Source organism: Gossypium raimondii, chromosome 12 (assembly GCF_025698545.1).
Source record: "Gossypium raimondii isolate GPD5lz chromosome 12, ASM2569854v1, whole genome shotgun sequence".
NCBI lineage: Eukaryota > Viridiplantae > Streptophyta > Magnoliopsida > Malvales > Malvaceae > Gossypium > Gossypium raimondii.
Window position 1 is genome coordinate 21,252,028 of NC_068576.1, and position 17,500 is coordinate 21,269,527.

General features: G+C 48.7%; 1 protein-coding gene and 1 pseudogene across 1 annotated transcript; one reads left to right on the plus strand and one right to left on the minus strand.

Annotated features, from left to right (window-relative positions):
- The first annotated feature begins 3,729 nt into the window (after positions 1-3,729).
- LOC105762058 (uncharacterized) lies at positions 3,730-4,662 on the plus strand. The gene has a single exon (XM_012579976.1). The coding sequence runs from the start codon at positions 3,730-3,732 to the stop codon at positions 4,660-4,662; it is 933 nt and encodes a 310-aa protein (XP_012435430.1).
- A 4,904-nt stretch (positions 4,663-9,566) lies between these two features.
- On the minus strand, positions 9,567-10,190 carry LOC128035361 (uncharacterized; annotated as a pseudogene).
- Between the last annotated feature and the right edge of the window lie 7,310 nt (positions 10,191-17,500).

Here is a 17,500-nt window from a genome sequence, read left to right on the forward strand (position 1 = left end):
GCTTGGATGTGCGGGAGCCTCAAGCACCAAAGCAAAAGTTGGGCCCCTGTTGGTGCGGGAGTGTCGGGTAAAAAAAGTGTCCCCGTTTCAGACACATAAATGTCGCCTGGTAGCCCATCAAAAAAAAAAGAATGTCCCCTGGTAGCGGTAGCAAGCAATGCGCGCGGTTTCTATTTTTTCTCCAATATTTGGACTATTTCGGTTCTTGAATTTTTTGTTGTGTGTTTGCCTTATTCGCTTTGGATATTATGGCAGTAAAGGGGGTTTGATTGTGTGATTTCTCTTAGTGTTGTTTCTTTCGTCTTTGTTTTCCTGGTTCTGTGTGGGGGTGCATCTGAGTTGTTGGTGTTTGGTGTCAGACGGTGTTTGTTTGGTGACAAGACTTTTGCGCTGTTTTGGTGCTTTGGGGTTCGTGCACTGGGCTTGCCTGTTGGTTCCTGGTGGTCCTTTTTTGCTTTTTCGGTGGCAGAGGGTTTTTTGAACCGCTGGACAATTTCGTGTTGCGTATGGGGCCCATCTGCCGTCTTCATTTGGTTTTCTTTGGTTTATTTTATTATATTTTCCATTTTTTCTCTATTTTTCATTAATTTCTTGGGTGCTTTTACGTTAGTTTGCGCTGCTTTTGTTTGGTATTTGCATGGTTTTACGAGTCTCTCGTGAGATTTGACTAGTTGCCACCGTGGTCCTCACAGTGGTCTCTGTTTTTATGTTCTTTGGCTTTCCTTTTCGGTACATTTCTTGGGTGTTGTTTTGGATGGTTTTAAGTCTTTTTTCTTCTCCTGGCGGTTTGTGGTCCCCACGGTGGTTAGGCCTTTGACCCGGGTGAAGTTGATCACCTTTTTTACGTGTTCTCTTGCCTGTCCTGGGGTTTTCCTTTTATTTCTCCTCTCTTTTTCTACGTTTTCTACATGGTTTCTTGCATATAGGTTTTCCTGGGCTGCATGAATCTTACTTTGGCGGGGGATTGGACTTTTCTTTTCGTGGGGGAAAAAGTTTTCAAAAAATTATAAGGGACGGTATGGGAAGGTTTAAGAGCAAACGAAAGAGGCACAGGGTTTTAGGAGGAGAAAGTGTGGAAGAAAGTCCGAAAAAATGGCAAAAAGGAGGTTGTTTAAGAGTCTTTCACCTTTGAAGGCGGTGGCTGGTGACCAGCCCCGCAAAGAACAATGAAAATCTTTTGTTGGAACTGTCGGGGGGTTCGAAACCCCGCGACAGTTCGGGAGTTAAAACAACTTCTCGTTGCTAATATCCCTGATATCGTTTTCCTGTGTGAGACCAAAGTCCATGCTAATGAGTTATCCCGTATTCGATCCATGTGCAGTATGGAGGGGTGTTTTGCCGTTAGCTCGGATAGGAAGAGTGGTGGCATGGCGCTGATGTGGAGGGATGGTGTTGATGTTACGATCTAGAATTACTCAAAATATCACATTGACTCGGTGGTCTGTAGGGAGAAGGGAGAGAAGATCCGGTTCACTGGCTTCTATGGGCAAACTAAGCCAAGTCTTAGGAATGAAACTCGGGAGATGTTGAAAAGAGTGAAAAATAGGGTGAATGAAGGGTGGATTGTGGGTGGAGATTTTAATGCCATTTTAAACGATTCTGAGAAGGAAGGCGGTCGCAGAAAACCCAGGGCCGTGATGGATGATTTTGGGGATATCCTGGAAGAGTTAAGTTTGAGGGATGTGAAAACGTTGAATGGCTAGTTCCCTTGGTCAAACAACAGAGAGGGTAACAGGCTGGTGAAAGAAAGGTTGGATAGGTTTGTCATTTTGGATGATATTATGGAAAAAATGCCTTTCCTTGCTTCCTATGTTTTTCACCAATCCAAATCTGACCATGAAGCCATCATTATGGATTTGTATGGTAATAGACCACAGGGGAAAGGTTTTAATCCGAAGGCGTGTTTTAGGTATGATCGTTGCTGGGCAAAGGAGTGGGAGGCTAGAGATATTATCTCTAGCATCTGGTCCAACGAGGGGATCAATCTCTTGGGAAAAATGGAGCTGATTAGGGAAAGGTTAGGCCCGTGGCAATACCATCGGTATAGGAGAATGAAATACAAAGTTAAAAGCTTGGAGAAGGATATTGAGAGATTTATGGACGAGCCTATGAATGAGAGAACTTCTTACTTGCTTAAGGAAGCTCGCTACAAGTTGGGCCACTTGTATGATGCGGAAGAGCAATATTGGGCGACTAGGTTGAGATCCCAATAGCTTAGGGAAGGGGATAGAAATATGCGCTATTTCCACGTGCGGGCATCTAGACGGAGGAAGAAAAACAGCATCAACAGACTTAAGGATGAGTAGGGTATTTGGCATGATGACAAAGAGGAGATCTGCCACGTTGCTTGAGACTATTTTAATGTTTTGTTTAAGACCTCTTTAAGGGCGATGGAGGAAAGTGGTGTTCAGGTCAGTTCCGAATGCATAAGCGAGGAGATGAATAGGAGATTGAATGGGGAATTCGCTAAGGAGGAAATTTTGCTGGCCTTTAATCAAATGGACCCTCGTAAGGCTCCTGGGAGTGATAGGCTGTCGGGGATTTTTTATAAGGACCATTGGGCGGCTGTGGGAGAGGATGTTTTGTGCATGTGCCAGGAGATGCTCAATAGTGATAGGAGTGTTGAGCCTATTAACGAAACTCTCATTGTTTTAATCCCAAAAGTTAAAAACCCTTACGCCATGGCTAACTTTCACCCGATTAGTTTGTGCAGGTTCTTCTACAAGATTGTCTCGAAGACCCTTGCAAATAGGCTAAAAGTGGTCCTTCCTATGTGCATTAGCCAAAATCAAAGCGTGTTTGTCCTTAATAGGATGATTCATGACAACATATTGGTGGCTCATGAGATTATGCATTATCTCGGGAGTTCAAAAAAAGGCCCGAATAAGGGTTGTGTGGTTAAGCTCGATATGAGCAAAGCCTACAACTGTGTGGAATGGAATTTCCTTAAGAACATTATGCTTAAGATGGGTTTCTCTGATATATGGGTTAACAAAATTATGGACTGTGTGTGCTCTGTTCGGTACAGAGTCAAATGTAACTCCATTATTTCTGATATCATTACTCCGAAAAGGGGACTCCGGCAAGGGGATCCGTTATCCCCGTATTTATTTCTTTTCTGTATGGAAGCCCTGTCTCGCATGTTGACTCAAGCTCAGGAGACTAAGTCCATTAAGGGTGTCTGGGTTAGTAAGGACGGCCCCGAGAATCAACCACCTACTTTTTGCTGATGATGCTTTACTATTTTTCAGGAACAGGCAGAGCGAGGCGGAGGCTTTTTCAGAGATTTTGGAGTCATTTGAATAGATGTCAAGCAAAAAAATTAATATGGAGAAATCGATGATCTACTTCAGCCCCAATACCTCCGACTTTCATCGTGCGAGTTTGAGTAGTATCCTTAAGATGAGGGTGGTAAATAACCTTGATACTTACCTTGGTCTGCCCATCCCAATTGGCAAGAAGAAGAATACGGCTTTCCAAGGCATGCTGGATCGTATTGCAAATAGAATTAATAGTTGGTCAAAGAGGTTGTTGTCGAACGGTGGCAAGGAAATTTTCATAAAGTCAGTCCTACAGTCGATTCCTACCTATGCGTTGACGGTTTTCTTTGTTTCGGAGGGTATCCTGAAGAAGATCTAGTCCATGATTAGTCGGTTTTAGTGGAATGGGAAGGATAAGACTAGAGGTTGGAATTGTTTGGCGTAGGATCGGGTTTGTTTTCCAAAAGACATGGGGGACTTGGGTTTCAGGGACCTCCGATGTTTCAATGTGGCGTTGCTGGAAAGACAAGTTTGGAGGTTGGCTAGCTGCAAAGACACGATGGTGATATCTTTCGGCCAAAGAAAGTTGACAAGTCGTCTTTTACGTGGAAGACTATTGTTAGAACTGCATGTATTTTGCATGAGGGCTTCAGGTGGAACATCGATCTATCTGAATAGAAGGGAAGTGCACGAAACTAGGGTCTCTGAGCTGATTGATGGGTCGAATGCTGGCTGGAAGGAGGAGAGGGTTCGGGAGATTTTCGGTGAGTACATGGGGGACCAAATTTACAAAATACCCACTCTCCATAGTGGTCTGGACGATCACCGCATTTGGTTTCATAATCAGCTAGGGTCCTACTCCACGAAATCCACATATTCCTGGATGACTTTAAAATATGTGGGTTTTGGTCCTCATCATTTTGCCTGGAGACTCATTTGGAAGCTTCACACATTACCAAAAATCAAGGTTTTCTGTTGGCGAATGGGTCATGATATTTTGCCAACGTACGAGAACATCTCTAAAATCAGAAAGGATTTTGATTGCATGTGCGCGCGTTGTGGGACCGAAAAGGAGACCCTCTTTCATGCTCTGAAAGATTGTCCGAAAGCCAGGGCAGTTTTGACGTATAGGGGGATTGATAACGCTCTGGTGGATGGTCATTACCGTAGATGCGTGGACTGTTTCGAGGACGCGGCCCGATCGCTGGATAAGAAGGCGTTATCAAACTTTGTTACTGTGCTCTGGAATATATGGAATAGCAAAAATAATAAAGTTTTTAGAAACACGGATGATGAAGCGAGGGTTATCTGGGATCGAGCGGCTATGTTAAATAAGGATTTCTGCATTTATAATTTTCTGGAAAAACCGTTGATCCCCAAATCGGTCGGGGAGAAAAGGTGACAGAAACCTGGAACTGGGGTGGTTAAAATAAACTTTGACGCTACTGTCGATGGGGGAAGGATGAGCTTCGGGATTGTTGCTAGGGACCATAAGGGTTTCGTGCTTGGGGGACGCGCAGGTGTCATGGAAAATCATGCTGGCGCTGAATGGGCGGAGCTGCAGGCTTTAGCGGAAAGTTTAGAATTGGCGCGGGAGAAAAGATGGCTTAAGCTGGAGCTGGAGTCGGACTGTGCGAACTTAGTAAACTGGCTGAAAAGGGCGCATGTTGACTTTTCAACCTATGGCTTCTGCATTTGGCAGATCCTTAATTCTTTTGATGCATGTTTTACTTTTAATTTCAATTGGTCGCCACGCTGTTGTAATAAAGTGGCGAAACAACTTTGTACTTGGGCTTTTAAAAATAATTGTTCTAAGACTCTTGACATGGACTATCCGATTGGGATCCAAGATGTAATTTTGAATGATGCTATTAATTGATTTGTTTTGACCTTCGGGTCTTTTTCCATCAAAAAAAATAATGTCGCCTGGTAGCGCATTGACCAAGTTTTTTTATCTCTTTAAGGGGGAAGTGATATTGAGCGACCAGGGGTTGTCCAGGGCACTGCCCACGCCCACCACATGCCCGGACGTCAGTGTCCCCCACCTCCGGTTAGGTTTCCGGTGGTGCTCCGGTGATCTATCCCGGCGGTGCTCCGACGAACCGTCCCAGCGATGCTCTAGCGAACCATTCCAGCAGCATAGGCCCTTGGTCGTGCGGGAGCCTCGAGCACCATCGATACCGTGGTGCTAGGATGTGCGGGAACCTCGGACACCATCGGCAACCTAGGCCCTTGGTTGTGCGAGAGCCTCGGGCACCATTGGCACCTAGGTGCTTGGATGTGCGGGAGCCTCAAACACCATCGAGAAACTAGGCCCTTGGTCGTGCGGGAGGCTCGAGACCATCGGCACCTGGGCGCTCGGATGTGCGAGAGCCTCGAAAACCATCGGCAACCTAGGCCTTTGGTCGTGCGAGAGCCTTGAGCACCATCGGCACCTGGACGCTTAGATGCGCGGGAGCGTCAGACACCATCGACAACCTAGGCCCTTGGTCTTACGAGAGCCTCGACACCATCGGCAAACTAGGCCCATGGTCATGCGGGAGCCTCGGGCACAATCGGCACCTGGGCGCTCGGATGTGCGGAAGCGTAGGACACCATCGGCAAACTAGACCGTTGGTCTTGCGGGAGCCTCGGGGACCATCGGCTACCGAAGCCCTTGGTCGTGCGGGAGCCTCGAGCACCATCGACACCTTGGTGCTTGGATGCGCGGGAACCTCAGACACCATCAGTAACCTAGGCCCTTGGTCGTCTGAGAGCCTCGGGCACCATCGGCACCTAGGCGCTCGGATGTGCGGGAGCCTCCGATACCATCGGCAAACTAGGCCAGTGGTCGTGCGGGAGCCTCGGGCACAATCGGCACCTGGGCGCTCGGATGTGCGGGAGCGTAGGACACCATCGGCAAACTAGACCGTTGGTCTTGCGGGAGCCTCGGGCACCATCGGCTACCGAAGCCCTTGGTTGTGCGGGAGCCTCGAACACCATCGACACCTTGGTGCTTGGATGTGCGGGAACCTCAGACACCATCAGTAACCTAGGCCCTTAGTCGTACGAGAGCCTCGGGCACCATCGGCACCTAGGCGCTCGGATGTGCGGAAGCCTTGGACACCATCGGTAAACTAGGCCCGTGGTCGTGCGGGAGCCTCAGGCACAATCGGCACCTGGGCGCTCGGATGTGCGGGAGCGTAGGACACCATCGGCAAACTAGACCGTTGGTCTTGCGGGAGCCTCGGGCACCATCGGCCATCAAGCCCTTGGTCAAGGGAGCCTCGAGCACCATCGACACCTTGGTGCTTGGATGTGCGGGAACCTCAGACACCATCGGTAACCTAGGCCCTTGGTCGTGCGAGAGCCTCGGGCACCATCGACACTTAGGCGCTCGGATGTGCGGAAGCCTCCGACACCATCGACAAACTAGGCCCGTGGTCGTGTGGGAGCGTCGGGCACTATCGGCACCTGGGCACTCGGATGTGCGGGAGTGTCGGACACCATCGGCAAACTAGGCCCTTGGTTTTGCGGGAGCCTCGGGCACCATTGGCTACCTAGGCCCTTCGTCGTGCGGGCGCCTCTGACACCATTGGCAAACTAGGCCCTTAGTCGTGATGGAGCCTCGGGCACCATCGGTAGAATAAGCCCTTCGTCGAGTGAGAGCCTCGACCACCATCGGGACCTAGGTGCTTGGATGTGCGAGAGCCTTGGACACCATCGGCAAACTAGGCCCTTGGTCGCGCGGGAGCCTCGGGCACCATCGGCACCTTGGTGCTCGGATGTGCGGGGGCCTCGGGCACCATCGGCAGAATAGGCCCTTCATCATGGGAGAGCCTCGGGCACCATCGGCACCTTGGTGGCTCGGATGTGCGGGAGCCTCGAGCAGCATAGGCACCTTGGTGGCTCGGATGTGCGGGAGCCTCGGACACAATCGGCAACCTTAGTGCTTGGATGTGCGGGAGCCTCGAGCACCATCGGCACCTTGGTGCTTGGGATGTGCGGGCTAAAGAAAATTGTCCCCGTTTCAGACAGTCGAATGTTTCCTGGTAGCAAGTTACTGAAGGTTTAGAGTTGGCGAGGGAGAAAAGATGGCTCAGGCTGGATCTGGAATCCGATTGTGCGAACTTGGTAAATAGGCTGAATAGGACGCGCTTTGACTTTTCAACGATGGCTACCGCATTCGCAATTGCTTGATCGTTTGAGTTGTGTTTTAATTTTAATTTCGTTTGGGCCTCGTATTTGTTGTAATAAATGGCGAACCATCTTTGTACGTGGGCCTTAAAAAACAATTGCTCTAAGGCTTTTGATATGGACTACCCGATTGAGATCCATGATGTAATTTTGAAGGATGCTGTCAATTGAGTTTTTTCGACTTTCGGGTCTTTCCATAAAAAAAAAAGAATGTTTCCTGGTAGCACATAGACGAAGTTATTTTAGCTCTTTAAGGGGTAGAGATCCACTGCCCCCCGACGTGCCCCCCTTAGAGCAGAGGTGGGGTGCGTCTAGCCCCCCCATCGGTCGTCCCGTAACGACTCATCAATGGTGGTGGGTCGATCACCGGTGGTATTGGCCGGGGTAACCATTTTTCGGCCGGCCAATCCCGTGCCCATAGAAATGTAGCCAACGACTCCTAGACCAAGTTCCCTATATCGGGCAAAGATCTCTTGGGGTGGCTTATGCATTGCTATGGGCTCAAGCTTGGCTTGCCCGTCCGCACCCGTCACGTTTAGGGATGCCTTGTGCATCCTAAGTCAGCAACCACACAGCGCTTTGGCCTTGCCAAGCCCTTGCCCGCATTCGAAGTTGCCCGTGAGCCCAGTACCAAGTCCCTTTAACGGCAGCGGCTCACTGGGGGGTGTAAGTTGAGATTGTAGGCTCGGTCTTGGCTCGACCAAGTCCCAGTGAGATTTTTCCCCTCGTAGTTCTCGTGCCAAGCGGTTGTGGTGCGTCCTCGTTCGTTGTTCCTTCCGCTCCCCTACCATTCGATTGGTTGGGTGGGCTGTTGGGCGGTGTGCACGGGCGCTACTAGTAGTACGCAATAGGCATCTGAGTGGTGTTTTGGTTTTGTGTATTGGCAGGCTTCATGCTAATCGCATCGAACTGTCAAGCCACACTCCTCTTAATTAATTCCCCTTGTTGTAATTGAACCCAAGGGGTGGGATCGGGATCCTATGTTGCGTACCAAAGCCAGATGAAATTATGGATATGTTGCCGTCCCTTCTCCATCTCGTGCCCTTCGGGGTGCGTGGTGGACCTCAATCGTGCCTTGTGTCCCGAGTGCGCCCCCTTAAATTGGCGTGGCCTCGTCGGTGTACTGGTTCTCAATCGAGCTTTCGGATTCGGAAAATATTTCTGAAAGTAGGGTTCAAGCCCTTATCTCTCGATCCTATGCATTTTCTCTCTTGACAAGGACGATGCTCGTGCTCTGTTATGACCTCTTCGTTGCTCATGCGGCATGTTGAGGGCCATGCAGTGCCGACGTCGCGGAGGAATGCTACCTGGTTGATCCTGCCAGTAGTCATATGCTTGTCTCAGTTATAGTCGGTCCTAAGAGAAGGGGGAAGCCCGTACGATAGCACGTCCAGCGCGAGATTCGAAAGGGTATCGGATTAATATTCCTGAACCGGGATGCGGCGACTGACGGCAATGTTAGGGAGTTCGGAGACGTAGGCGGGAGCTTCGGGAAGAGTTATCCTTTCTGTTTAATGGCCTACCCACCCTGGAAATGGCTCAGCCAGAGGTAGGGTCCAGCGACCGAAAGAGCACCGCACTTCGCGTGGTGTCCGGTGCGCCCCCGGCGGCCTTGAAAATTCGAAGGACCGAGCACCGTTCGCGCCCGGTCGTACTCATAACCGCATCAGGTCTCAAGGTGAACAACCTCGCTCGATTGGAACATTGTAGGCAAGGGAAGTCGGTAAAATGGATCCGTAACCTTGGGAAAAGGATTGGCTCGAGGGTGGCCACGGGTCCCGATCCGAACTCGTCGCTCTGGGTGCACTACTCGAGCCGCTCCGTGGCAAAAGCGTATCACCGCGTGCCGGCCGAGGGATTTGATGGGAACAGCTCCCTCCGGGGCCTTCCCGTGTGACGAACAATCGACTCGAACTAAATACGGACAAGGGAATCCATCGTTTAATTAAAACAAAGCATTGCGATGGTCCCTACGGATGCTCACGCAATGTGATTTCTGCCCAGTGCTTTGAATGTCAAACTGAATAAATTCAACCAACCGCGGGTAAATGGCGGGAGTAATTATAACTCTCTTAAGGCTGCCAAATGCCTCATCATCTAATTATTGACGCGCATGAATGGATTAATTAGATTCCCACTGTCCCTGTCTACTATCCAGCGAAACCACAACCAAGGGAACGGGCTTGGCAGAATCAGCGGGGAAAGAAGACCCTGTTGAGCTTGACTCTAGTCTGACTTTGTCAAATGACTTGAGAGGTGTAGGATAAGTGGGAGCTCTCGGGCAAAATTGAAATACCACTACTTTTAACGTTATTTTACTTATCCTGTGAATCGGAGGAGGGGCACGGCCCCTCTTTTTAGACCCAAGGCGGCCGATCTACCGATCCTGGTGAAAGACATTGTCGTGGGGAGTTTGGTGGGCGGCACATCCGTTAAAAGATAACGCAGTATCCTAAGATGAGACTAACGAGAAGTAAATCTTGTGTGAAACAAAAGGGTAAAAGCTCGTTTGATTCGATTTCTGTCTGAATACGAACCGTGAAACCGTGGCCTATCGATCCTTTAGACCTTGTAATTTGAAGCTAGAGGTGTCGGAAAAGTTACCATAGGGATAAGCGGCTTGTGGCGATAGCGTTTATAGCGACGTTGCTTTTGATCCATCGATGTCGGCTCTTCCTATCATTGTGAAGTAGAATTCACCAAGTGTTGGATTGTTCACTCACCAATAGGGAACGTGAGTTGGGTTTAGACCATCGTGAGATAGGTTAGTTTTACCCTCCTGATGGTCGCGTCGCAATAGTAATTCAGCCTAGTACAAGAGGAACCGTTGATTCGCACAATTGGTCATCACGCTTGGTTGAAAAGCCACGTGGCACGGTTACCGTCTTGTTGGATTATGGTGAACGCTCTAAGTCAAAATTTAGGATAGAAGCGACGCACGCGCCCGTCGCCCAATTGCCGACCTGCAGTAGGGGCCTCTGGCCCCCAAGGGCACGGGTCGTAGGTGCAGCGACGGCGGCGGACAAGTCGCGGGCGCCTCCCTAGAGCGTAATTCCTACCGACCGGCGGGTAGAATCCTTTGCAGATGACTTAAATACGCAACGGGGTATTGTAAGTGGCAGAATGGCCTTGCTGCCACGATCCACTAAGATTCAGCCCTTTGTCGCTTCGATTCGTCCCTCCCCTATCGCCAATCTGGTCTCCCTCGTTCTTTTGCACGACCCAACCCTGGGGTCCCCAGGTGGGGGACTTGGTGTAAGGAGTTAGTTAAACACCTGACCGTGTCGCCCCCTTCGGGAAACATGGCACAACGGGGGCCTTTGCTGGTGTCTCCGGGCACTTGTTCAATTTTCTGCCCCGCCGTGCCATCATGCCATATTTCATGGACCCAACATTCGGCTTCTTGTATTTTTTTTGGGCCAATAGCAAAATTTTCAGTTAAAAACACCAAGTCATCTAAAATAACTGTCCCTATTTCTGACATGTGGGGGAGCTCTGGACTATCGCCACCTTGGTGGCTCGGATGTACGGAAGCCTCGAGCAGTATCGGTACCTTGGTGGCTCGGATGTGCGGGAACCCTGAGCACCATCGGCAACTTTGGCCCCTGTTGGTGCAAAAGCGTTGGGCTAAAAAAAGTGTCCCTGTTTCAGACATATGAAAACCAAAAAAAAAGTGTCCCTGTTTCGGACACATGTATGTCGCCTAGTAGCGCATTGACCAAGTTTTTTTGGCTCTTTAGGGGGGAAGTGACATTGAGCGAGCAGGGGTTATCCAGGGCACTGCCCACGCCCATCGCATGCCTGGACGTTGGTGCCCCCCACCACTGGTTAAGTTCCCGGTGGTGCTCTGACGATCCATCCCGGTGAGGCATCCCGGAATATACAAAAACGATGAACCGAGTCCCTCCCCAATACCAAAGGTAGAATTTGAATATCGTTACATGTTTGGTACCCAACAATGAATGAATCGTCCCGGTCCCTCCCCATTCCAAGGGTAGAATTCGGATACCCAACAATGAATGAATCGTCTCGGTCCCTCCCTTTTTGCAACAAGAGTCTCCAGCACCTTGGTGGCTCGGATGTGCGGGAGCCTCGAACACCATCGAAACATTGGTGGCTCATATGAGGGGGAGCCTCGAGCACCATCGGCACCTTGGTGCTCGGATGTGCTAGAGCCTCGGCCACCATCAGCAACCTTGGTGCTTGGATGTGTGAGAGGCTCGAGCACAATCGATAACTTGGTGCCTGTATGTGTGAGAGCCTCGAGCACCATCGGCACCTTGGTAGCTCAGATGTGCGGGAGCCTTTGACACCATCGGTAACCTTGCTGCTTGGATGTGCGAGAGCCTCGAGCACCATCGGCACCTTGGTGCTTGGATGTGTGGGAGCCTCGAGCACCAAAGCAAAAGTTGGGCCCCTGTTGGTGCTGGAGTGTCGGGTAAAAAAAGTGTCCCCGTTTCAGAAACATGAATGTCGCCTTGTAGCCGTTGTGTGTCTTCCTTCTTCGTCTCGAATGTTATGGCAGTAAAGGGAGTTTGATTGTGTGTTCGTGTGGCTTTTGGTGTTGTTACTTTCATTTTCGTGTTTTTGTTTCTGCGTGGTGGTGCATCTGTTTTGATTGTGATTGGTGTCAGACGGTGTTTTTGATCGGTGTCTTTTTTCTTGTGTGGTTCTGCTGCTTCATGGTTCGTGTTAGGGGTTTGCCTGTTGGTTCTTGGGGTGTCTTCTCTTTTTCGGTGGCTGAGGGTTTTGCCCGATGGTTTTTTCGCAGCGTGTGGGGCCTGCCTGTCGTCATTTGTCAGTTCTTTGGTTCATTTTACTCTTTCTTTATGTTTTCCTATTTTTCGTTGATTTCTTGGGTGCTTCTCGTGGGTTGCGATGCTGGCTGCATGGTTTTGCATGGCTTTTACGCTCTTGCATGGGATTTGACTGAATGCCACAGTGGCCTACACGGTGGTTTTGTTTTAGTTTTTTGACTTTTCTTTTTCCGTACGTTTCTTGAGAGTTGTTTTTGCATGGTTTTACGTTTCTATTTACGGTGCTCGTCCCTTTTCAGTGTGGTATCGTGGTCTCGCTATTTCTTTTTGTTTATCTCTCTCTTTCTCTCTTCTGCTTGATGGCTATGGTCTTAGTCGTTTCTTTTTCCCGATTTTTTCTCTCGTTTCTTATTTTATTTTTTTGGGCTTGTTAGTTCTGTCGAGATGCTGTCATCCTCTGGTTTCTTGATTTGCCTAGGTGTATCGATGGAGGAATGATCTGGAAAGAAGCGATATCATCAACAAAGGAGATAAACGTGTTTCTGGCTTGTTTGAACCGCCGTGAACCATGAGGATTCTTTGCTGGAACTGTCGTGGGGTTGGTAACCCTGCGATAGTATCGTGAGTTGAAGCAACTCCTCGTTGCTAATGTCCACGATGTTGTCTTTCTTTGCGAAACAAAAGTCCAATCTAATAGTTTTAATCGTATCCGGTCTATGTGCGGGATGGAGCGTTGCGTGGCGGTTAACTTCGGAAGGTAAGAGTGGAGGTCTTGCTTTCTTTGTGGAGAGAGGGTGTCAAGGTCGAAGTCCAAAACTTTTCCAAAAATCACATTGACTCGGTTTCGTTGGAAGAGAGTGAGGTGATTCAGTTCACGGGTTTCTATGGTAATCTTGATCCAAATGCTAGGAACCCGTCGTGGGAAATGTTGAGGAGAATTAAGAAAATGGTCAATGAGGGATGGATTGTGGGGCGATTTTAATGCTATTCTTAACAATCTTTGAAAAGGACGGGGTCGAAAAACCGAGGAAAGATATGGAGGACTTTAGTGATATTGTTGAAGAGTGGCGTTGGTAGGCGTTAAGACTAAAAGCGGTGGTTTACGTGGTCAAACAATAGAGAGGGTCCTAATCTTGTTAAGGAGAGACCGGACGGGTTCCTTATTTACGAGGACTTGGTTGAGAGGATGCCCTTTATTGATACCGGAGTGGTGCGGCAATCTAAGTCGACCATGAAGCTATTTTCCTTAACATTTGTTGGTAACAAGTCGGAAGAGATAGGAAGCGATCATAGGCTTTGGTTCAAGTACGACGCTTCTTTGGGCTAAGGAGCGAGGAAGCCGTGAATATTATTAAATGTATCCGGCCGATAAGAACAAATGACATGATGAATAAGATGGATAAGGTCCGTAGGGAGCTTGGACCGTGGCAATATAGAAGGTACAGACGTATGAAATATGATATCAATAGGTTGGAAAAGAAGATTGGGAAGATTATGGATGGGCCTATCGGTGTGGGATCGTCAAACCTTCAAGACTACTCGCGACCACTTGGCAAGTTGTATGACGCGGAAGAGAAGTGGGCACAAAGGGCCCGTAACCAATTGTTGAAAGAAGGTGGCAGGAATACCGTTACTTCCATGTACAGGCAGCAGGCGTAAGAAGAAAAATGCGATTGATAAGCAATGATGCGAGCAGTGTGGCATGAGGATAAGGAGGAAACCAGTCATATTGCTTGGAGCTATTTCGAACACATTCAAAACCTCTATTCGGTCAAATGAGGATGTTGACCTTGATTTTGTTCCGGATGTATTATGAGAGTATGAATTGTCTCTTAAGCAGGAATTCTCGGATGAAGAGATATTGGCGGCTTTTAAGCAAATGGACCCGTGAAAGCTCAGGGATTGATGGCTGTCTGGGAATTTTTAAAGATCATTGGCGATTGTTGGCGCGATGTCCTTAGGACTGTCGCGACATCCTCAACGGAATAAAATGTGGATTGCATCAATGATACTCTTATTGTCTTGATCCCTAAGATTAGGAACACTTGTGATATGTCTAATTACCGCCCTATAAGCCTGTACAAGGTCATTTATAAGATTGTTTCAAAAGCCTTGGCGAACCGGATTAAAGTGGTGCTTCCCCAGTGTATCAGTCATAATCAAAGTGCCTTTGTTCCTGGCAGGATGATCCATGATAACGTCTTGGTCGCCCATGAGCTTGTGCATTATCTTCGCAGCTCTAAAAACGGTCCTAATAAAGGCTGTGTGATCAAGCTCAATATGAGCAAGGCTTATGACCGGGTGGAGTGGAGCTTCCTCGAAAAAGTGATGTTAAAAATGGGGTTCTCTAATAATTGGGTTGAAAAGATAATGAATTGCATTCGTTTGGTTCGGTATAGAGTGAAGTGCAATAGGAATCTTACGGATGTTATTATTCCGGAGAGGGGACTTCGCCAAGGAGATCCCCTCTCCCCTTATTTGTTTCTATTTTGTATGGATGTTTTTCCCGTATGTTGTTAAATGCTCAAGCGAATAATGAATTAAAGGGCATCCGTGCGAGTAAGGATGGCCCTAGGATCAACCATCTATTTTTTGCTGATGATGCTCTGTTGTTTGTCAGGAACCAACACAAAGAGGTGGATGTCTTCATGAAAATCTTAGACAACTTCTCTCGTATGTCGGGTCAGAGTATAAACTTGGAAAAGTCTATGGTGTGCTTTAGTCCCAATACTTCTGCCTCCCATCGCTTGGCCTTAGGGAGTTTGCTCAAGATGAAAGTTGTGGATAAGATCGACAGTTACTTAGGTCTTCGCATCCCTACGGCGAAGAAGAGATCGAGTATTTTTAAGAGTATCTTGGATCGCATGGCTTGCAGAATCAATAGCTGGTCGAAACGTCTTTTGTCTTATGGTGGAAAGGAGATCTTCATTAAGTCATTCTCCAAGCGCTCCCTACTTATGCTTTTTCGGTCTTCATGGCCCGAAGGGGTGATCGAGAGATCCAAATGCATGATATGTCGGCCTGGTGGGGAGGGGGGAGAAGAGAAGGGTTGAGTATGTTAAGCGGGATCGAATGTGTCATCCCAAAGGTATGGGAGGCCTTGGTTTTAGGGACCTAAGGTTGTTTAATATTACTTTGTTGGGCGGACAAGTGTGGCGGCTAATTCACCGTAAGGATACCCTCTGTTATAAAGTTTTAAGTCTGAAGTATTTCCACGGCAACGTCTTCCTTCCTAAGTGCATGGACAAGCCCTCCTTTACGTGGCAGAGCATAGCCCAGGCTGCTAAGATTCTAAACGAGGGTTTCGGGTGGACTGTTGGTGATGGCAAAAATATTAACATTTGGCATGATAATTGGGGTCTTGAGGGCCTATCGGGTAAGTCTATCTTCATGGAAAAAAGTATGGTTAAGGAGGCTTTTGTGAGGGATCTGTTTAATGAGAGCAAAGATGGTTGGGACAGAGAAAGGGTGTCGAAGATTTATGGTGATTTTATGAGGGACCAAATCTGTAATATTCCCATCATTCATAATGGACCGAGTGATCGTCGTACTTGGTTCCATAATCCGCACGGGGTGTTTTCCTCGAAATCGGCTTATTCGTGGCAGATCCTCAAGCAGATCGGTTTTGGGCCTCACAGGATTTTTTGGAAAATCATTTGGAAGCTAAAAACCCTCCCGAAAATCCGCATTTTTTGCTGGAGAATTGGGCATAATATTTTGCCTACGTATGAAAAAATATCAAGTATTCGACCTGGTTTTGTCGATACATGTCTGAGATGTGGGAAAGAGAGGGAATCCCTTATTCATGCTTTGAAAGATTGCCCGAAGGCTCGAAAGGTCTTTGGAGATTGGTGGCCTTGACAAAGAAGCTCCCGAAAGGAATTATCTCCGTCGTAGACTAGATTGAGGAGGGCGAGAGTGATGGATAACAAGGCTATTTCGACTTTATCACCGTCCTCTGGAGCGTATGGAATAGTAGAAATATTACTATATTCAGGGGGGTTGAAGAAGAAGCTAAGGTGACACAGGATCGGGTTGCGTCTTTAAGCAAGGACTTTGATTTTTAATTTGTTGGAGGATCCCGTGCTCCAGAAAGACAGATAATAAAGCACGAAAAAGCCGAATCGGGATACAATTAAAATTAACTTCGACGCTGTTTGTTTATGGCATGAATGCGTGGTATGGATTGGTGGCAAGGGATGCCGATGGTTTTGTTCATGGGGACGCGTGGGCTTTGTTAATAAGAAGTCGCATACGGAGTGGGCGGAGTTGTGGCGATGGAAGAAAGCATTTATTTCGCCGATCAAAAACTGGAATTGATGGAGTTGGAGTCGATGCGCAAGTTTAGTAAATCGGTTCAATTGTAGGCGGAGGATTTGGCCATCTTTGGGCCACCTATGCTGGGAGATCCAAAACTTACCAATTATTTTAGTCATTTTTCTTTTAATTGGGCCCTCGATGTTGTAACAAAGTGGTGATGCTCTTTGTAGTTGGGCTAAAACAAACAATTGTAAAATGGATTTTAACATGGATTACCCCTTGGAGATCCATGAGCTTGTTTTAATTGACGCTATTAATTGAAGTTTGACCCTTGTGGTCATTTTTTATCAAAAAAAAGAATGTCGCCTTGTAGCGCATTGACCAAGATTTTTTAGCTCTGTAGAGGGGAGGTGATATTGAGCGACCAGTGGTTGTCTAGGGCACTCCCACGCCCACCACATGCCCGGACGTCGGTGCCTCCCACCGCCTGTTAGGTTCTCGACGGTGCTCCAGTGATCCATCCCGGCGGTGCTCTGGCGAACCGTCCCAGCGGTGCTCCGGTACACCATTCCGGCAGCATAGGCCCTTGGTCGTGCAGGAGCCTCAGGCACCATCGACACCTTGGTGCTAGGATGTGTGGGAGCCTCGGACACCATCGGCAACCTAGGCCATTGGTCGTGCGAGAGCCTCGGGCACCATTGGCACCTAGGTGCCTGGATGTGTCGGAGCCTCGAACACCATCGACAAACTAGGCCCTTGGTCGTGCGGGAGCCTCGGGCACCATCAGCAACCTAGGCTCTTGGTCGTGCAAGAGCCTCGGGCACCATCGGCACCTCGGCGCTCGGAGGTACGGGAGCCTCGGACACCATCGGCAACCTAGGCCCTTGGTCGTGTGAGAGCCTCGGGCACCATCGACACCTAGGCACTCAGATGTGCGGGAGCCTCGGACACCATCGGTAAACTAGGCCCGTGGTCGTACGGGAGCCTCGGGCACCATCGGTAAACTAGGCCCTTCGTCTTACGGGAGCCTCGGGCACCATCGGCAAA